Below are 23,231 nucleotides of genomic sequence, written 5' to 3'. Positions count from 1 at the left end.
CATTATGTCTTCCTCTTATATTTCTATGAGCGTTATATTCATGTCAATGGAGTAGATTCCCTACTTGACATGGGGGTTGATTAAAAGGAGACACTTGAGTTGGAAGGCTTAAGTGATGGTTAAATTAGAAGTTGTTGGCTAGTTCTGTATTTACTAACGCTAGACCTTCCCAAGGGAGAGGACTAGGATTTGTGAATAAGAATTAGCTCAATCACTTGACTTTCCTTTATTTAGTAAGGGTTAACTAAGTGAAAACAACAACCTTTTTGATACTACACTTAAGAGATCCCAACAAGGATAGAACTTCTGATTAATCATTCTCCCAGTCAAGGCTTTTATTTTGAATAATATAAATTCCTTTTATTTTCATTGCACTTAGTTACAATTGTTTATTTTCTATTATTCAACTCTCAAAATTCTCAGAAACTCTTGATTAATAAATTATCATCCTTTCTAGCAACTCGTTGGGAGACGACCTGGGACTCATACTCCCAGTATTTTTATTCTAAACCTTTGTTACAACTTTTCTAAATTGATGAGGCGGATTTTTGCTGGTTAAGAGCTATACTCGCAACGCTGTTCTATTATATTATAATCTTTTAATTGGTCTAACTTCCGGACCTCATCAGTTACCAACAAGCCCCACCATATGCTTATGAACCCCCTCCTCAACATAACTCTGAACCACCATACTCACAAGCCCCTTTCCACCATTCACCTCCATATGACCATAATCCTTATCCACCACACCAACCTCCATTGGATAGCAACACACTCATGTCTAACATCATTGGTCTCACCTCTACACTCCAAAATCTTATATCCCACATGAACCAACCCTCTACCTCCAATATTCAACCCTCAAGCTCTAGTGCACTTTTTTTTCAACCACATAATGATCTTTCCATCCCATCACCACCCTCCATGGAAAAGCATCCACATCCATCAATCCAAAAGCAAGATGATCCCAGTTATGCTATTGACATGGAACAAGAGAGTAGGGATCGTCTTCGCGAATTCATACTTCATCAGAAGCTAGAGGAGGCCCTAAAGGTGAAGGTAGTAGAGACCCTTGAAGTCGAAGGAGTGGTTGAAGAATTAGTGAAGGAAGACATCAAGAAGGAGTATGTTTGTCTTAGAGCAAGAGGAGGCACAAAATGTGGAGATAGGAGAGACCCTTGAAGATGAAGGAATAGTTGAAAGGAGTTGTCATAGAAAGGAAATCATCAAGGATGAGTACGATTTTATACTAAAACAACTGGACAAAGCAGTAATTATTGAAGAGGAAGAAGTGGTTGAAGACTTAGGAGATGCAGAACCTCCATGGGAAAGTCCAGCCATAGAGCCTCCCTCCAAAGTGTTTGATGTTGATGTTGAGGAGGGTGTACAACCTCCGAGGCATATCATGGTTGAAGACTTTGCAAAGGTTGATCAAGAGATAGAGATTAAAGAAGAAGAAGCATAACCTCCCATGCCCTTGTGAACAATGAAGAAGAGATCAAATTGGAAGAAAGCTACCAAGAAGAAGAGGTTGATATTGAAAAAACTTGCAAAGAGGTGGAAGTTGTCAAAGAAGAGCCCAAGGGAATGGAGCTTGAGATCACCTTGCCAAGATTGTTGGAGACCTCTCCCCCAAAGCCATCACCATTCATCCCTTCATTCAAGTGGGTAATTCTCTCATCTCTAAGCTTAATTAGCACACTTGAATATGCTTTGCTTGAGACAGATGGGCAACTTAGAGCTCTTTATGGCTATAAGAGTAAGAGGGAGATGGCTAGTGGTTGGCAACACAATCCTAGGTTCATTGTTGTAGGAAGCTCATGGCTGAATTATCATGGTTGGAAGAATACTAAATTGTATGGGTCTAGGAAGCTGTTTGGATGCCTCAGTGAGAATTCGGATTGCTTACCACCCGGTTGGAACAAAGATGGTCAACAAGAAGACAGGTGCAAAAGCAAGGTTTGGGACCCCGGAATTCAATCTAGCAATCAACACTATTGGGGCCTTGTCACTTGCTTTAACTTGCTTGAAGGCTTTATGCAACTAGTGTGGGATCCCGGAGGCTATTGGAATTACAAGCACTGGTGGGGATTCCTGGATCAGTTCAAGCACAAGCCACCATGACAAGGAGCTCACCAAATGTCCAACTTAAGGACTATAACTAAAAGTGCTAGGTGCGAGACAACCCACCATGGTATGATCGTTCCGTTTTAGTCTTTGTTTTGTTTTATTTTATTCTACTCATTTTTCTTAGTGACTCTTCTCATAATCTCTGCATATAGTCTGCATTTGCATTTGCATTCTGCATATAAAAAAAATTGCACACGACGCACAAGCGTCGCTGACGCGTACGCGTCATCTGTGCATTAGAAACAAAGAAGAAAAGAAGCAGAGAGTTACGCGGGAGCGTGGCTGGAGGCGTGCCTTAGGCATAAACACGCCCACGCGTACGCATCCCTGACGCGTCCGCGTCGATTGCAAAATCAGCCCTCCACGCATGCACGTCACCCACGCACACGCGTGACCCTGCAAAATCGACGTAAAGGGGTGTATGGCAGAGAGTTATGATGGAGTGGAGCTGGAATTGTGCTGGAAGCACAACCCCTATCACGTGTATGCGTCACCCACGCGTATGCATCATTTTTACAAAACAGGCCACTCACGCGTGCGCGTCCCTCACGCGCACGCGTCACCCTAAATTTTGGCAATGTGCATATGAAACAGAGAGTTGTGCGTACACGAGGCTGCTCTCGCGCCAATAGCACAATTAACATCACGCGTAAGCGTCACCCACGCGAATGCGTCACTTGAAAATATTGCGACCCACGCGTCCGCGTCACATGCGCCGCACAGTTTATCCAGATCAACGTCAGATTTCCTATCTTTTCCTCCCTAATCCTACTTCTTTCTTCTCCCTTCATATTTCTTTCTTCTTCCTTCTTTCTTCTTTATTCCTTCTTACTTTTTCATTTCTTTTCTCCCTCTTCACCCTCATCATCAAGGTTCTTTTCTTCTTCCCTCTTTACTTTTTCATTATTATTTTTCTTTTATTTATGTTTTCTTCTTCTTTTTCTTTTTACTTTCATTATCTATGTTTTATTTGTCTTTCTTTTTCCTTTTACATTATTTTAACTGGTGTTAGAAATTTATTTGGGTGATTGTTTTCTTCTATATTTTGCTTATGGATTATTAAGGAATTGTCTAATTAATATTACTTCTTAAGGGTTGCTTACATGTTCAAAATTAAAACTTTCAATAACATATTTACCATGCATGCTAAGTGTTTGTGAAAAAGCCCGTATGACATTGTGCATTTTTAAATTATTCTATTCTTTTACTCTAATGCCTGTTTTTCACAAAACTCCTTTTCATATATTATTCATTGAATATAATTGTCAATACAAACAGATTGTTTTTTTGAAACACTTGATAATCAAATTGGGCAATTAATACTTGATCTATGCTACTCATGCCTTTGCCAGCATGCCAATAAATATCTTGCATCTACTTGCCATTACATGCACTTGCTATATTTCCATTGATGAACTTCTCACATGTAGTCGCGGCCATGTGTTAACGACATCCTTCTTTACCGTGCATTGATTATCACTTGTACCATCCTCTTCCTTGCCCTAACCCTTAGCTTTAAATGTTACTTACTCCTTCCCTTTTCAAGATAGCCACCAAGAAGGGTAAAGAGAAAGCTACTCCCAAACTATCGGCAAGGAAAGGAACAAAAAGAGCACTAACTGCGGAACCATCTTCAACAGCAGTAAAGCCCTGAACAAAACGAATCAAGAGGATCATCAAGGTCGATGAAAAAGAGAAAGCCTTTCCAGCAAAGGACACTGCGCGGTTCACTAACCGCTACAGTGAGCAGGTGTTCCCCATCCTGGCTGAGCAGAACTATAACAACGAGTACCTACTCATCCTCCCGACCCACATTGTTGAATTTATTGAGCCCCGCATTGAGCGAAGATAATGGGGATTTCTACGGAGACAGCCACGGTAGGTTAACCTGTCATGGGTAGTTGAATTCTACTCCAATTTTCACATGCCAACCATGCAGTCTGTCTATGTCCGTCAGAAGCAAGTCCCCATAACCGAAGAGGCCATTCAGTGAGCTTTAGATCTTCCCCCTGCTCCAGAAGGATTGGACGCATTCCAAGAAGCCTCATTCAAGCGCCAGACATACCAATTTGACTGGGATGCAGTTCTCAGAGTTATAGCACAACCTGGCAGCAGATGGATCTATGGATACCATCGATCCTGACCTAAGGGCATATTGACTTCAGCACTCACCTTGGAGGCTCGAGTATGGGCACAGATTATGTCCCATTATATTTTTTCGAGCACTCACGAGTCCTCCTTCACTGCAAATATGGCTGTTCTACTCTGGTGTATCCTTATAGACCAGCCTCTCAACTTACCAAGACACATCCGAAATGCTATGGGACACGTACAGATTGCGGGCAACCTATGTAACAACCCTAATTTTCGAGTACGCGAGATCTTTTCTAAAGGCACAGATTTCTCTAAAAGATTAGTAGGGGAAGAACCTCTTCTATATCATCAAGCATTTCAATCCTCATTGTTATTATTTCATCTTTAAGGTAGAACCCTTTTTGAGGCAAGCTCAATAACACAGTCACGTAGAACCTAGTTTTTGAACCGTATCGGTTAGGAGTTTTAATTCGATTTTTTGTAAATAGTCTCTATTTGATGAACCAGACTCGATTCATGAGAGAAGAGAGATAATAGGATAATATTATCATTATATTAGTATTAGAAGCTTCTTGAATGATATTATAAGGTTACCTGATCTATTTTAGTTAAAAATAGAAAATCGGTTTAACCGAGTTCACAGTTTACTGGTGCAGCTTTGCACCAGCACTCTCTGATGACTTTAGCAATGCTAAGGTCTCATCATACATGTTCTATTCTCATAATAAATATGTTACAGTGTCATTTATGCTAGTAGCTCGGAAAATAATTTTTAGAGATGTTTTTACGAGTGTTCCGATACATTTAGTTTTAGTAGTTGTACACCAGAGATATTTTAATATTATTTTAATTCACCTCCAAACCAACCAATCAAAACTCACCTTACACCCCCAAGACACTCCAAGGCTGGTCATTTACTCCCTTTGGCCGAAATTGAAAGGAGAGAAAAAAGAGAAAACTTCATGAACACTTAATCTTCAAAACTTGATTTCTTCTGAACTAAAACTCAAATCAAAACTCCGATTTCACCAAAATGATCCTCTCTTCTTCCTCTACATAACCATGTAAAATATCAAGACTGGAAATAAGGTGAGATGGCTGTCTCCCTCCTTCTTCAATTCGGTTTTCAAGGAAACATGCTTAAATAAGTGTTTTCTTGATGTTCTTCCTTAGATCTCTTGCTTAGCTTGACTTGTGGGCCAAGGATCTTTGATTTCCTGTACATTTAAGGTGAGGATAACCTTCCTAAGATGCTGTTGAAGTTCGTTTAGTTGATGGTTTAGAGTTTTAAAGTTGTTCTTGATGTGTTTTAGGAGAAAAAAGTGCTTTAAGAACACTTCAAAGAGTAACCGGATTTGGAGCAGTAAATCAAGGTAGGGTTTGACGAATTTAGTCTTGATTGATTGTATTTGAGTTGTGTGATTATGATATAGTTTTGCTGTGCTTGAAATTGATGATTTATATGAGTGATTCTTGTTGAAATTTTGGTGAAAATTTGATGAAATTTGATGATATTCAAGCTATGAAATATGTTCTTGAGTGCAGCTGGAAAAATGAACCCTAATCCTTAAATTGAGGTTCAATTTGTGTTTAAAACATGTAGAAAAGATGGGGTTTTAGTGGCTGGGAATTTATTTTGAATTTTGATAAAAATCGATTGCTGAAAAGACTGAAAAACGGGTAAAAACAAAGAAAGAATTTGAAGAATATACGAAGAACATGAAGAACACTTTGAGTGTGGTGAAGAACATTGAAGAAAACCTTTTAGATCTTAGAAAGGGCAAGGAAGTAAATATTTTGGTGTTTGAGGGGTTATTTGGTAATTTCTGAAAGTTAAGGTGGTTAAAGTAGAAATATTAAAAGTTACGGGTGGTAAAAAGTAAATTTTAAAGGTTAAAGGTAAAGATAAGGTAATTTTCGAAAATTTAATGATAAAATAATAAATAATAATAAAATATTAAATAATAATATTTAATTAAAAATAATATTTTAATAAAAATAATAAAATAATGCAGAAAGGCAGTTTTTTGTAAAAGCTTTAGAAAGACAACTTTAAGTACAGAATCTCATAATTATCTTCATAAAATACTTAGGGAGTGGTAAGAACATATTAGTGAGGCAAAGATAAAAGAAAGATAAGAAGTTGAAGAAAAGATAAAAATCGAAGTAAAAGTCTGTAAAGTATTAATGACAGAAAAACAGACAGAGATTAGTGAACGAACTAGGGCAATATAGTTAGTCCTTGAGTTGCGACTAGGGTTAGGTATTATATGAAAAGTTAAACTGTTTCAGTATAGACTTAATGAACCTATACTTGGGATAGGCTAACTATTCATTCCGAAATTTACATAAGCCTTAAAAACAAACGTTAAACAAAGAAATCAGAGCAGAATAAAGTAACAGAGAGAACAGAGTAACCAGAGTAGAGTAAAGAGATAAAGAAAAAAAAAGAGTAATAGGGATATAGAGAAAAGAGTAATAAGAGCAGAGGAAACAGATACAGAGAAAAGAGTAATCAGAGCAGAGTAAACAGAGAAAGAGAAAAGAGTAGTAAAACCCACAAACGAATAATTGGTTAAATACGGGAAGTACCCACGAACTGAATGATTATTGATCTCGGGAAAACCTACGAACTGTTAACTATTTTATATGCGGGAAAAACCCACGAACTGATAATCATTGATTACGGGAATAACCCACGAACTGTTGTATGTTGATCTCGGGTATAACCCACGAACTGAAGATTACTGTATTGTTGAGTATTAATCTCGGGTATAGCCCACGAACTGAGGATCGTGTTTGTTGTTGTATGTTGATCTCGGGGAAACCCATTAACTGAGGATCATTGTTTTGTTTGTGAATTGATCTCGGGGACGCCCACGAATTGAGGATCACTGTTTCCCTTTGTGCGTATATTATAGGGTCGAGCTTTGTGCCGACTGCCGGTAGTCACGAAGGAGTGGTATTCTCACCACTGACACGTATGCACTAAGGACACAAAGGGAAACCATATCTAGGACTTGTTCCTAGGTAATGTCGGGCTGCAGGGTGTAAACCGACACGTGAGTTCATGGCCTGCATAGGACAGACATGCATCATACTTGGTTGTGCATTTCCTCTGTTATGATTGTTGAATGAATGTATGCTTTGTTTGTTTGTATACTTCGTTCATGTTTTGCTTTCTATTCTCTATTTTATCTATTTTTTCTATTTACTGCTTTTCTATATTTTGCTATTCATCTTCTAAACAACACAGAATTAATGAACTTAACTAATAATCCCGGCCCTACTAAGAACTCCCCAGTTCTTACCCCTTCTCTCTCCCTTCCCTCTTCTGATGGAAGTAAGAGTACCTTACCGTAGTTCATTGATAATGGTTCTGCAAAGAGGATTCTGCTCTAGATAGTCTTCTGAGTCTAGGGTGAATCTCGTTCTCTGTTTATATGTATATATTATGAGACCAGCCAATATCTACACCCCGTTTGTACGTGAACTTTAACCTAAATCCTGTGTACGAGACTCCTGTTGTGTGGCTACTTGATGAGGTACTAGAGAGACGTCTGATAAACCCATATTTCATTGAGTTCTTTTGTGCTTAATTTGAGTGATTTATACAATCCTTCACCTACTTATTCACATTAATTACATGGTTTTACTTTCCCTTCCTTATTATGTCATATTGTGAAAAACAGGTTTCCTAAGTTTTAAAAATTAGTTATTTTAATTACCTTTATTTCCATTCGATGCCGTGATTAGTCTGTTGAGTAGTTTCAGATTTTCTAAGGCAGAATGACTTAAAGGATGGAAAAAGAAACATACAAAATAGGAAGGAGAAGGCAAAACGGAGCTTTAAGGAAACTGGTATCCACGCGACCACATGGACGAAGCGATTGCGTGCCAGAAGCGAAGATGCAGCGACGCGGCCGCATGACTGACGCGACCGCGCCTTAAGCAGAACGCACATGACGCGGTCGCATGACTGACGCGATCGCGTGGCAAGAAAAAGCTCCAAATGACGCGACCGCGTGACCCACGCGGACGCGTGACAGAGGCCACGCACCAGAAATTGCAGAAAACGCTCATGGCGATTTCTGAAGGCGTTTTTGGCCCAGATCCAAGTACAGACAGTATAGACCAGAGGTTATAAAGTGCGGGAATGCATCCATTCAGGGAGAGCTCGCATATTTTATTTTTCAATGAATTAGGTTTAGTTGAGAGGGAGATCTTCTCTCTCTCTCTCTTAGGATTTAGAATTTCTTCTTGTTTTAAGAGTGACTCTCAATCCAGGTTTTATATTTCTTTGTTTTAAACTTCCCTTTCACTTTATTTATTTATTTCAGTATCTGAGTTGGCTGTTTACCTTTATAATTGGATTTATGAATTCTTCCATATTACAGACTGTTATTTGAATTAATGATATTTGAGGTATTTTCAGTTTATGATTGTTCTCTTTGATTTAAGTTACCATTGCTCCCCATCTAAGGACATTTTTATTATTCCAGCAATTTTACTCTTTCCCCTTTTGGTCTTGGTTAAGAATTCAGTAACTCAACAGTTATTAAACTCAACATAACTGATAATCGTTATCTTGCTAATTGAGCTGAACTCAAGTAATCCCAACCTTTTCTTAGGAAATAAATAGGATTCAAAGGTCAATTTAATTAGTCCCCTGACTTTCCTTTGCCCTAGTAAAGGTTGACCAAGTGGAGTTTAGAGTCAACTTTCATTATAGTTGAGAGAGATAACTACGTTGGACCTCCAACTTCTCTTACCTTGCCAAAAGTCTGCTTTGCAGTATTTATTTATTTTAATTGCCATTTACTTTACTTGTCATTTAAATTACTTGCTTCTCATCTTCTAAACCCCGATTACAACCTTTATAGATAATAATAAGAACATACTTACTCGCAGTTCCTTGAGAAGACGAGCCGAGGTTTGAATACTCGGTTAAAAATTTCTAAAGGGGTTTGTTACTTGTGACACCCAAAACGTTTGTACGAAGGGATTTTTGTCGGTTTAAAGACTATATCTACAACGCAACTATTTCTATGAATCTCTTTACTGGTAAAAAAATCCTAACGTCAACGTCATATGGCAATGTCTGATCGTGCAGAGGAGTAACAGATGATGTTCTACCTTTCGATGACGTTCCACCTGACTTGAGTTTTGAAGACCTAGAACGTACTTTTCCTTGCTTTAGTAGTCTAGAGGGACTAGGTGAGTATAGAGTCTAGGCTAGCCTAGGTGCCAGCTTAGGAACCTCTTAAACAGGTCAGGATATGGGATGTTGTATGAATGTATATGTATATAGTTATTATCTAGCTATATCTAGGGGTGTTCTAACTAAAGGTCTATACTCTAATAAGGGCTAGATCACTGAATGTTGCTAGCTACTTGTGATGTATTTATGTGTGGTTGCTTATAACTGTTTTATCTGTTATCAGTTGTGAGTTGATTATGAATGATTCCGTCTATTAATCCAAACGTTTCAAAAAAAATACGTCGCAAATTAACTACATTTTTAACAACGAATCAGGCTCATATGATAAATAATAGATAATAATTAGGAAGACAAATTGGTAGCGCTCGGTTTTCGGTATGACCTAGACATATTGAAAATTGGGTCGTTACAACCTACCTTTTCCCGTCTTGATTTCAGATCTAGTCTCAGCAGCCAGAGTCACCTACAGAGCTGGGGACACCAAGACCATGATTCCACGGGATGATCAGATCGTCCCAAATGGGAAGTACATCAGACCTCGAGCAGCAACTATCAACCAAACTGCAGAACCGACCAGAGATATTCCTTCTCCTTCCACATCACAAGCACCTTCAGCAAATCAGCTACTCCTTCAGATACTTGAGAGGTTGGACCGGCTTGACCGGCAAGGAAAGCAAAGAGAGCGCCGTAACAAGCGCCGATTTACATACCTCAAGGAGCTGCTTGTTGGTAACCACCCACCTGAAGAAAACCCAGACACCCCAGACTCCACTTCATTTACCAGCACAGGGAGCCATGACGGTCCCGATTGTGGAGATGCTGCTACCAGCCCCCTTTGTTCCTGACTGATCGCACTGAAGAACTGAAGATTGATGGTTTAGAAGTTATAGTAAACTCTCGTTGCAAGTATAGTTACTAAACCAAGCAATCAACCTTTCTTACAAACGTTTTGGTTGTCACAAGTAACAAACCCCTTTAAAATTGATAATCGAAGTATTTAAACCTCGGGTCGCCTTCTCAAGGAACTGCAGGAAAGTATGTTCTTATTATTGGTTATGAAGATTGTAAATCGGGGTTTTGAAGATGAGGAACAAGTAATTTAAATTGTAATTAAAATAGGTAAAAGACTGTAAAGTAAATAAATAACTGTAAAATACACTTTTGGTAAGGTATGGGAAATTAGAAATCCTATCCTAGTTATCCTTATCAATGATGATGAAGATTGAGTCTTAATTCACTTAGTTAACCTTTACTAGAGCAAGGGAAGGTCAAGTGACTAATTAAGTTTGATCTTCAAATCCTAGTTAATCCCTAAGGAAAGATTGGGATTATTGAAGTTCAATTCAATTAGCAAAGATAACAATTGTCAATCATGTTGAGTTTGATAACTCCTGAGTTACTGATTTCTTAACCAAGACCAAAAGGAAAAAGTGAATCTACTGGAATAAAAATGTCTTCAGATTGGAAGCAACAGTAATATAAATAAAATAAAGCAATAATAAACTAAAATACCTCAAGTAACATTAATTCAAAGAATAATCTGTAACATAGAAGAATTCATAAACTAAATTGAGAAGATAAATAAAAAAGAATATTGAACCTGATAAAAAGATAATCCTGAAAGCAAAAGAAATCCTAATTCTAAATCCTAAAAGAGAGAGGAGAGAACCTCTCTCTCTAAAAACTACATCTACTCCTAAAATTGTGAATATGAAAAGCATGATTATGAATGGATGCATTCCCCCACTTTATAGCCTCTAATCTGTGTGTTCTGGGCTGAAAACTGGGTCAAAAACAGCCCAGAAATCGCCCCCAGCGATTTCTGTTACGTTCAGGTCGCGGGAAGGTGACGCGGAGGCGTCGCCCACGCGTCCGCGCGGATTGAAGTTCGCAGATGCGATGTGGGCGCGTCATTCATGCATTCGCATCGCCTAACTTCGAGGCAGCTATGACAAATTATATATCAAATCGAAGCTCCAGACGTTAGCTTTCCAACGCAACTAAAACCGCATTTTTTGAACTTCTGTAGCTAAAGTTATAGCCATTTGAGTGCAAAGAGGTTAGGCTGGACAGCTTAGCAATTTCTCCAACTTCTTGTATTCCTTCCACTTTTGCATACTTCCTTTCCATCCTCTGAGCCATTCCTGCCCTGTAATCTCTGAAATCACTTAACACACATATCAAGGCATCTAATGGTAATAAGAGAGGATTTAAACATAGGGAACTTAAGGCCAAAGAAGCATGTTTTCAATCAAAGCACATAATTAGGAAGGCAAATGTAAAACCATGCAAATAGTATGAATAAGTGGGTAAAGAGTTGATAAAAACCACTCGATTGAGCACAAGATAAACCATAAAATAGTGATTTATCAACCTCCCCACACTTAAACATTAGCATGTCCTCATGCTAAGCTCAAGAGAAGCTATAAATGAGTGAAGAGGAATGGTAAAATGTATGAAATGCAATCCTATCTATATGAATGCAACTACATGCAAAATATTTTTACCTACTTGGTTAAAAGTAAACAAATCCTTCAAGAAGAAATATGAACTGGATTTCACTAATTCAAATCATGGAAATGAAGTACAAATAGACTTGTAAGAAGAAAATAGCCCATGAGAGCAGGGAACAAGGAATTGAGCATCGAACCCTCACTGGTAGTGTATACACTCTAATCACTCAAGTGTTTAAGGTTCGATTCTCTCAATTCTCTACTAACCTTGCTTTCTAAGGGTTGCTCTTCATCTAATAATCAACAAAAATTTAATGCGCAGATACATATATCAAGAGGTCTTTTAAGGGTTGTAATGGGGTTAGGGTCAAGGTAGGATTGTATTTGGCCAAGTGGACTAAAATCTGAATCCTTAATTAACTTAAACTTTCCACCTAACTTTAGACAATCCATGTAATCATAATACCACATCTAACTATCCATTAACCATGTTTTCCACATATTCATGCATTCTAATTTCAAGTACAATACATATGCATTGCTTTCACCACTTACTTTGGGGCATTTTGTCCTTTTTTTGCTTAATTGCTTATATATATATATATATATATATATTCTTTTATTTTTCTCAATGCATATGATTAAATTATTGGATGCATGAATCATGTCCTAAACATTTTTTTTTCACATTTTCAGAAAGTTCTAACATACTCAATTCTCAAACCAAATGTTTCCAAATTCAACTTTTCCCATAATTAATTCATGAGCACTCTCACTAGTCTAAGCTAACGAAGGATTCAAATTAAGGACATTATTGTTTTCCGCTTAGAGTTAATGATGTGCTAAAGTAAAGAACAAAGGGGTATAATAGGCTCAATATTGGTTTGCAAGGAATAATGAAAGGTAAGGCCATATGGATATGTAAGCTTAGTGAAACAAAGGCCTCAATCATATAAGTGCATGCATACATCAAACCATGGAAATATAGAATTAAGCAAGACAAAGATCACAATTTTAGAGAGAAAAACACACACCAAAATAAAATATTGGTTGATAAAATGCAACCAATTCAAATAGGCTCAAAAAATCTCACAGGTTTTGTGTGTTCGAGCTCTAAACCATGTTCTAGTATAATATTTCTTCAAACAAGTGTAACATTAAATTTTATTCAAATTAGTGAAATGCTCTAAAAGTTTTTTTGAAAAAGAAAATATTACTTCAACCAAGTGATAAAATATGCACAAAATCAAATAATCATGCAATCAAACATGCAAATGCAACAACTAACAAGGAAAATAAACCATTGGTGTTGAGATAGAAGAGTAACTAACCCATGGAGATCGGTATCGACCTCTCCACACTTAAAGATTGCACCGTCCCCGGTGCATGCTGAGATGTGCAGGTGGACAGGTTGTTCTAACTGATGCTTTTCTTCAAGGATTGTGCAGATGGACTTGTTTGTCTCCCCTTTTAGAAGTTTCTCCCTTTTTCCGTCTTCGGTGACCAGCCTGAAAGAAGAGAAAAAGAAGAACAGTAACCCAGAAATAAAGATAAGAACATAAATAAAATATGGGTGTTAATGCCAAATAATAAAGGTCTCAATTACATGGTAGCTACAACATGCAAGTGAGAAAACAGGGGAAGCATATGGCATATAAAAGTTACAACAATGGGGAAGAGAGTATGGGTAATGTAAGATAATGTAAGTGCATATCAATGCAAAAGGAATATCAGTATTATAAAAATTAGCATTGACTTGTGAAGAATAATACCCAATCAGAATAAAACAAGTCATAAAGCACCAGAATAATGCAAGAAAAGATGCAACAGTTGAAAAATTTTAACACCAATGGAATAATAAAGTTAGAAAAGAAAATAAAAATATGCACAAGATTAAAATGCAATGAATGAAAGTATGCAAATAAATTAAATTAAAGAGATGAAGAAGAAGTAAGTAAGAAAGAAAGAAGAAAGAAGAAAAGAGAGAAGAAATTAGGATTAGAAAAGAAAAGATAAGATAATTGGCGCTGATCTGGATAAGTTTGTGCGGCGCAGGCTACGTGATCGCGTGGGTTACACATTCGCGTGGTGCGTGATAAGGTCAGGTGACGTGGACGCGTGAGTCACGCGATCGCGTGACCTGATTTCTGCGATTGGCGCGAGTGCAGCCTCGCATTCGCGCAACTCTTTGTTCGAAACTCTTTTTGCCAATTTGTTGGGTGATGCGGTCGCGTGGTTGACGCGATCGCGTGAGTGGCCATACTTTGAAAACCGACGCGGAAGTGTAAGGCACGCGTTCGCGTGGGAGGGCTTGGGCATCCAGCACGAGTCCAGCCCAATTCCAGCTCAACTTTCGGCCGTACACCCTTTTACGTTGATTTTACAGATCACGCGACTGCGTGGGTGACGCGATCGTGTGGGAGGCATGTTTTCCATATGACGCGGATGCGTCAGCGACGCGGTTGAGTGGGTCAAATTGTGCCAAAGGCACGCCTCCAGCCACGCTCTCGCGTGACTTTCTGTTCGATTTCTTTTCTTCCCAATGCACTGTTGACGCGGACGCGTCAGCGACACTGCCGCGTTGCGTGCGTGCTTTTCTTTTTTTTTATATGCAATATGCATAATGAAATGCTAATGTAGATGCAATAAATAATTCCAGGTTCAATGAAAATAAAATAAAATAAAATAAAAACAAACAAAACGAAATAAAATTGAAAAAGGAACGATCATACCATGGTGGGTTGTTCCCACCTAGCACTTTTAGTTAAAGTCCTTAAGTTGGACATTTGATGAGCTTCCTGTTATGGTGGCATATGCTTGAACTCATCCAGGAATCTCCACCAATGTTTGTGATTCCAATATCCTCCGGGATCCCAAACTAGGCACGTAAAGCCTTTAAGCAGCTTCAAACAGATTCTTAGGCTCCCGGGGTGTTGGATGTCAGAACAGATTCCAGGATCCCAAACCTTGCTATTGCACCCGTCTTCTTGTTGATCATCATGATTCCATCCGGGTGGCAAGCAATCTGAATTCTCACTAAAGCGGCCAACTAACTTCCTAGACCCATTCAGTTGAGCTTTACACCAACCTTTGCGTTTAAACTTAAAGCTTCCAACCATAATGAACCTTGAATTAAATGAGGAAAGGGAAAAACAATAAAATGACACTAAACTTAAAATTTTTAGATCAGAACGAAGAAAACAACTAAGAACAACTTGAAGGTCAAGATGAACACGAAGAAAAACTTGAAGATCAAGATGAACACCAAGAAAAAATTTTTGAAAAAATTTTTAATAACTAAATAAAAACCAATAACCTCTTAATTTACGAAAAAGCAAAAAATAAAAACAAAAATAAAAATAAATAAACAGGTAAAAAGTAAATATTTACAATAACCAATAATAAGGCACACGTTTGCAATTCCCCGGAAACGACGCCATTTTGAAGAACTGAAGATTGATAGTTTAGAAGTTATAGTAAACTCTCGTTGCAAGTATAGTTACTAAACCAAGCAATCAACCTTTCTTACAAACGTTTTGGTTGTCACAAGTAACAAACCCCTTTAAAATTGATAACCGAAGTATTTAAACCTCGGGTCGTCTTCTCAAGGAACTGCAGGAAAGTATGTTCTTATTATTGGTTATGAAGATTGTAAATCGGGGTTTTGAAGATGAGGAACAAGTAATTTAAATTGCAATTAAAATAGGTAAAAGACTGTAAAGTAAATAAATAACTGTAAAACACACTTTTGGTAAGGTATGGGAAATTAGAAATCCTATCCTAGTTATCCTTACAATGATGATGAAGATTGAGTCTTAATTCTACTTAGTTAACCTTTACTAGAGCAAGGGAAGGTCAAGTGACTAATTAAGTTTGATTTTCAAATCCTAGTTAATCCCTAAGGAAAGATTGGGATTATTGAAGTTCAATTCAATTAGCAAAGATAACAATTGTCAATCATGTTGAGTTTGATAACTCCTGAGTTACTGATTTCTTAACCAAGACCAAAAGGAAAAAGTGAATCTACTGGAATAAAAATGTCTTCAGATTAGAAGCAACAGTAATATAAATAAAAGAAAGCAATAATAAACTGAAATACCTCCAGTAAAATTAATTCAAAGAATAATCTGTAACATAGAAGAATTCATAAACTAAATTGAGAAGATAAATAAAAAGGAATATTGAACCTGATAAAAAGATAATCCTAAAAGCAAAAGAAATCCTAATTCTAAATTCTAAAAGAGAGAGGAGAGAACCTCTCTCTCTAAAAACTACATCTACTCCTAAAATTATGAATATGAAAAGCATGATTATGAATGGATGCATTTTCCCACTTTATAGCCTCTAATCTGTGTGTTCTGGGCTGAAAAATGGGTCAAAAACAGCCCAGAAATCGCCCCCAGCGATTTCTGTTACGTTCAGGTCGCGGAAAGGTGACGCGGAGGCGTCGCCCGCGCATCCGCGCGGATTGAAGTTTGCAGATGCGACGCGGGCGCATCATTCACGCGTTCGCGTTGCCTAACTTCGAAGCAGCTATGGAAAATTATATATCAAATCGAAGCCCCGGACGTTAGCTTTCCAACGCAACTGAAACCGCGTCGTTTGGACCTCTGTAGCTAAAGTTATAGCCGTTTGAGTGCAAAGAGGTCAGGCTGGACAGCTTAGCAATTTCTCCAACTTCTTGTATTCCTTCCACTTTTGCATACTTCCTTTCTCTCCTCTGAGCCATTCCTGCCCTGTAATCTCTGAAATCACTTAACACACATATCAAGGCATCTAATGGTAATAAGAGAGGATTTAAACATAGGGAACTTAAGGCCAAAGAAGCATGTTTTCAATCAAAGTACATAATTAGGAAGGCAAATGTAAAACCATGCAAATAGTATGAATAAGTGGGTAAAGAGTTGATAAAAACCACTCGATTGAGCACAAGATAAACCAAAAAATAGTGGTTTATCAGGCACCGAGGACGGTGCCAAGCTTTAAGTGTGGAGAGGTCGGTCAGTACCTGGCTTCCGGAGGTAATTTCTCTTTCTTAGTACCAATAAATTTTTTTTTCTTTTGTTTAGGATAGGATAGATTGCATAGTAATAAGTGTTTGCATGCATGTTCTAATTGGTTGAAACATAATAAGTTTCTTTTCAAAGACTCTATTTTAAAAAATTTCACTAATTTAAATCAAAACTTTTGAGTTAAAACTTGTTTGAAGACTGTAAATTGGAACATAAATGATAGCTAAGAACACACAACCCAGAGAGACTTTTGAGCCTAATTGTATGATTACATTATTTGACCATAATATTTTATTCTTGTGTGTTTGCTTCTCTATGATTGTAATCTATATTTTGTTCCATCCTATATGTCCAATGTTTAATGTGTCATATGCATACATATGATTGAGGTCATTAATTGTTATTAGCTCACTTATCTCAAATAGCCTACCCTTTTATGTCACCTTTGTTAGCCACTTTGAACCTTTTAAATCTTCTTTTGTTCTATATTTTACCACATCACTAGCCTTAAGCAGAAAAACAAATTAATTACCCCAAATTGAATCTTTGGTTAGCTTAAGTTAGAGATTGTGTGTCAATTAAGTGTAGAAAAATTGTGGGAACATGGGTTAACCCTTACTAAATAAAGGAAAGTCAAGTGGACTAATCAATGTGATTCCTCAAGTCCTAGTCAACTCCTATGGAAAGACTAGCTTTAGAGGGATCCAAATCAATCAGCAAATTCAAATTTTCAATCAACAGCTGAGTTTGATAACTCAAGTGTTACCAATTACTCCACCAAAGCCAAAAGGGAAAAAATCCAAATTATTTATATCATAAATAGAAGAAAGCAATCATAAATCTGAAATACCTCAATTTATATTAAATAAGAAAATCAATTCTAACATGGAGAGTTCATAAATCAAATTGGGTAAATAAAAAAACTAAAGCCATAGAATAAATAAAAGTAGAAGAGAAATTAAATTAAAGGAACATTAAACCTGGAATGAAGAAGGAGTAAACCTAACCTAAGAGAAATCCTAAATCCTAAAACCTAAGAGAGAGGAGAGAGCCTCTCTCTCTCTAAAAACTACATCTAAAACCTTCAAAATTGTGTATATTGAATGTTGTCTCGATAAATGGATCGATTTCCCCACTTTATAGCCTCTAATCTGTGTTTTTTGGGCCAAAACTTGCTCAAAAACAGCCCAGAAATCGCCTTCAGCGATTTCTGATACGTCCAGCACGCGGCAAAGTCACGCGTACGCGTCGTCCACGCGTACGCGTGGATTGAATTTTCTCCAGGTCACGCGTGCGCGTCACCTATCTTCGGGGCAGCTATAGCAAATTATATATCGTTGCGAAGCCCCAGATGTTAGCTTTCCAACGCAACTAGAACCGCCTCATTTGGACCTCTTTAGCTCATGTTATGACCGTTTGAGTGCGAAGAGGTCAGGCTAGACAGCTTAGCAATTTCTTCAACTTCTTGTATTCCTTCCACTTTTGCATGCTTCCTTTCCATCCTCTAAGCCATTCCTGCCCTATAGAGCCAGAAGTCACTTAACACACATATCACGGCATTGAATGGTATAAAGGAAAATTAATTTTTGGTAATTTAAAGGCTTGGGAAGCAAGTTTCCAATTATAGAACAAAATTAGGAAGGAAAATGTAAAACATGCGAATTAGTATGAATAAGTGTGCAGAGACTTCATAAAAACCACTCAATTGAGCACAAGATAAACCATAATATAGTGGTTTATCATATTTCTTTAAGAAACTTTGCGAAGATTGTAATATAGTTAGTATTATTTCAGATATTTCAATTACCATCATTCCGTATTTTTAATTTATCTTTTTGATATTTCACATCATGTTTAAAGCACTGTTTCAAGTATTAATTATCAAGGTACATTATAGATAGATGGGAAAATATTATCAAAAAAATTAAAAACATTTCCATTGGCAGTACTGTTGGAATAATTCGCTGCTAAGATGGCGCAGAGACATACGATATGGCGCCAACGTTAGTGACGGTAACGTCCAACAGATTCCGTTTTCTTACTAACTATATACTGTCACTAAATTCTACAGAAATTACCGTCGAACGTAAAAAAATCCGCCGATATCGTGTTACCGACGAGGTTTATATCGTCTTATTTCTTCCAAAGGTAACTTAATTACTGTCAGATTTTGTTCGTTTTTTCGACGGAAAATTCGATGGTATTTAGCCTTTTTCTTGCAGTGTAGGAGGCTTCAGAAAATCCTTGAAGACGTGTGTAAAGGGCGTGACCACCTTACTTAGTGGCTCCACCCAAACGTTAAGAAGGCCCTCTACGTCTATTGGGTGACTGATGAGGGATTCAGGCGTCTCCAAGCCACAAACAGGACCAACAGCGCATCGACCAGGTCATCCAAGTATACTGATCAGTATAATATACTTATCACTTGATTTAATCTATTGTTTCAATATGTGGAGTCTAGGTAGTTAGATCATGAGGCAACGACCTCAGAGATCTTCAAGTATACTCACACCTTGAAGGAGAAAAATGAGAGATTTGCCGATCAGCGGTCTCAGGATTATTATGTGAGTAAACGTCATGGTTTAAATCATAACATATATTTGTTTTCAATTAATTGTCGTCCTAATCACTTTTGCATATAATGTGATATGTAAGAATCCTACACGCAGAGGTTGTAGGCCGTGACCCAGCAATCTCAGTAGAGTGGGAAGGACGACAACAACTCTGCTGCTTCTATTGTCGATCCTGATGCGGTGTGGCGTGAGACCACATCTAAGTCGTATAGGAATCATGTCTATAGGTTGGGGTCATTTTTTGCCGACAACCTCTGCACCTCCACCTTAAGGGCTTCATCTGCCTCAGCCACCAGCCCTGCCGATCTCGAGGTCATCGATTTGCAGGAGCAGGTTCTTGGCCTCACCTAGAGCCTTCAGAAACCAGGATCAGCAGCTGCATCAGTCTGAGGAGAGATATAACAAAATCCTCGCAACGCAGAGACAAAGTCCCTAAAGGAGGAGCTCAAGTGGGAGCTGGAGCAGATTCAACGGATGCGAAGACAGATGGCGGTGTACTATGAGCAGGTACGCGCCAGTGACAGTGGCGCTACTAGAGGCGGCTCCTCTTCTTTTGCGCAGGAGTCAGGACAGGCACCGACACCACCTAAACCGCTGCTTTAGAAGACCAGGAGAATGATGACGACGATGACTATCAGGACTCGTAGTCATTAAGACTTTATTTTGATTTATTTGATAACATTTTATTTCTTTCAAGTTTTCATTCTATATACTTGATATTTTACATTATATATAGATCATTATTTTCAGATAAATTATTATTTGACTTTTATTAATTAGGATTTGACTATTAATTATTAATTATTGAATATTGAGTCTAAAAAGATAAAGCTATCGTCCGTAGTATTTATTTTAATAATTCGACGGCGGAAAAATCCGGCAGCAACGTGGCGTAGAATCATAACACATGGTGCCAAAGTTGGAAATTATATAACTATTAGGAAAATTTTGTCACCTTATAGTAAAATTTGCCGCTAATTTTACCACAAACTACCATCAGAAGAGTAAATCTGCCCAATAAATAATTATCAATAAAGAATTTATCCGATATAAAATTTGACGATAATAAATTTATTGGTAAATTTTTTTCGTTATTTCACAGTTTTCTTTTAGTGAAAGGCATCACAAAAGAATATAGTCTGTGATGATGAACATGAACCTAAGCACAAAAAGTCTCCTTATCCTAATTTGCATATAATTAAACCCAAAAGAACCAAACTAATTCGTAATTTATAGTTTTATATATCATTTATACTAACATACTTTCTCCATTTAATTAATAAGCAGTGAACCTATAAACCATGTAGTGTTGATAAATCTGTCCAGGACGAACAATTTGAGAAGGAAAATTCGGATGATTAACAGAATCAGGAAACCCCTGTGTCTCCAAAGCAATACCAGCATGCTTTTTGTAAACAGCACCATCCTTGCCTCCAATGGTGTTATTCAACATTCCACTTGTGTAGAACTGCACTCCAACCTGGTTTGACCACAACTCCATTTGCCTCCCGGACACTGGATCCCTCACTACGGCAACTTTGTTCAAGTGTTTCTTGCTTTTCCTGTCTACGGCGAAGTTGATATCGTAGAGACCGGGCAGATCGTCGATCTGTTTTCCGACTTCCTTTGGCCGACGGAAGTCGTATGGAGTGCCCTTCACGGATTGAAGGTTTCCGGTAGGGATGAGTTTTTCGTTGACCGGAGTGATTTTGGATGCAAAGATTTGAACTCTGTGCGAAAGAACGTCGCCTGTGTTGTGGCCTCTCATATTCCAGTATGTATGCTGTGCTAAGTTCACCGGTGTGTCTTTGTCTATTGCTTTTGCAATCATTTTCACAACCAATTTGTTTGTATCCATCAACATGTAAGTCACATCCACCTCAAGTTTTCCAGGAAATCCTACAATAACAATTTCGAGTTTTTATGTAATATATAATAGATGCCAATACTTACTACTATCTTTCCACGAATACGTAATCATATTATTTTTCACAATTTTTTATTGAAAAACATTTAGGTCCAGCAATTTTTATTTAAATTGGTCAACAATTTTAACCGACACTCAATCTATTAGTAAATTTAGACTTTTTTATTAATATAAGTTTATAAAAATATTTTGATGGCTAAATGCTTATCAAAAAGAATAAATTATGCTTGCTTTTAACACTATTATTTTTTATTAATTGTTTTTTTAAACATACTAAGTAATTTGATTAAATAAAAACATGTATAAAAGATTGATTAACCATTGAATAAAGTATTACACTCTAAATCATGAACTCTACCTAAATTTCAAGGATGAGTTACATACCTTGCTCATTGTCATAACTGTTGTAGTGGAATGTTATGTGACTGTCTCTCTTGTAGGATGTTACAGTCCAAATAACATTATTGAACCCTTTGAAACCGCCTAAGAAGATTACAACACATATGAATTCAAATTGTACAATTGATATTATAAGTGAGCAATTCCTTTGATAGCTATATATAATAATTATTAAAAATAATATGAAAATAAAAATATGCACATATATGATTACCGTGGAGTGTGTTGCCATGATCATTAGCTGGCAATTTGTAGGTTTTGCCATCCAAAGTGAATTCAGCATTTCCGATTCTATTTGCCACTCGTCCGATGAGCCCTCCAAAGTAAGTTGTATCATTCTACAACAAAATTTCACTGCCTCTATGAATTTCGGAAAGAGAGAAAATATAAGAAATTAATTTTAATTTTTATAATTAAAATTTAAGATTAACAATTTATGATTTAAAATTTAAATTTAACATAAGTAAAATAATTTTTAAAAAAATTGATTATCTAACCTTACTCTTTCACAGATTATGTGTGTAACAATGAGTAGTAATCACTTTATAACACATTTTAGATTTTGAGAAAGCATTCAAAATGCAGCACCATAAAATTAGATCAGTTAAAAAAATTAAATATTCAATTAATCAACGAAACTTGGATATATAGAATAAAATAATATTGAATCGGAAGTGATAGAGAACCAACGGCACATAAAGAACACGTTTTATTTTAATTACTTAATTTTTTAACTTTTTTCCGCTTATGAATTAGCTCGCCAATAATAAATCGTAACCAAGAACAACGTCAGAATAGTATAATACCGCATAAGACTTAATAGAATCGTAACCAAGAACAACATCAGCCAAATTTCCTGCGCAGAAAATTATTAAGTTATAGTGTGACCGAGAATTATTATTAAATATATTAAATAAAAATAATGAAAATTGAAAATTGACAATTAAGAAAAATTAGATAGGGGAAGAAACCATTTCTATCAGGAAGCACAACAGATAGAACGGTAGCACCATAATTCGTGACTCTCATCTCAAAATCTCCTCTTCTAAGTTCATAAAACCCAATCTTCTCGCCACTTCCATGTGCTTGGGAAAGGAGCACCAAACCCAGAAGAAAGGAAAACAACATTGATACCTTAGCCATCTCTGAAAGAAAATATCCAGAATAATTAATAATAATGAGATTTTAATTCTTGAAGTCAAACCTTATAAATTTATATAGAAAAAATCTGTGATGTGTAACTAATTTCAATATTAAAACAATCTTAACAACATTTCAAGATTTTAAGATACTGTTGAAATGTTTTCCTATTTGAAATATTTTACGATTATAACCGAATTTTTAAAGGTTCTTATTTTTTTTTTAATTTTTAAAATTTTTCTCTCTTTTAAATTCAATTTTTTTTTGTTATTAAAAATTTAA

At 36.9% G+C, this 23,231-nt stretch overlaps 1 protein-coding gene across 1 annotated transcript; it reads right to left on the bottom strand.

Moving 5' to 3' along the window:
- Positions 1-20,672: 20,672 nt before the first annotated feature.
- Positions 20,673-22,958, bottom strand: LOC107619079 (Galactose mutarotase-like superfamily protein). The gene is made up of 5 exons (XM_016321290.3): positions 22,781-22,958; positions 22,616-22,665; positions 22,024-22,147; positions 21,795-21,893; positions 20,673-21,382 (listed from the first exon to the last, which is right to left on the bottom strand). The coding sequence occupies exons 1-5, from the start codon at positions 22,950-22,952 to the stop codon at positions 20,760-20,762; spliced, it is 1,068 nt and encodes a 355-aa protein (XP_016176776.1). The 5' UTR covers positions 22,953-22,958; the 3' UTR covers positions 20,673-20,759.
- Between the last annotated feature and the right edge of the window lie 273 nt (positions 22,959-23,231).

This window comes from Arachis ipaensis, chromosome B1 (genome assembly GCF_059453495.1).
Source record: "Arachis ipaensis isolate K30076 ecotype BB chromosome B1, ASM5945349v1, whole genome shotgun sequence".
Taxonomy (NCBI): domain Eukaryota; kingdom Viridiplantae; phylum Streptophyta; class Magnoliopsida; order Fabales; family Fabaceae; genus Arachis; species Arachis ipaensis.
The sequence above is the reverse complement of the archived record's forward strand: the minus strand, read 5'-3'. Positions and strand labels throughout refer to the sequence as shown.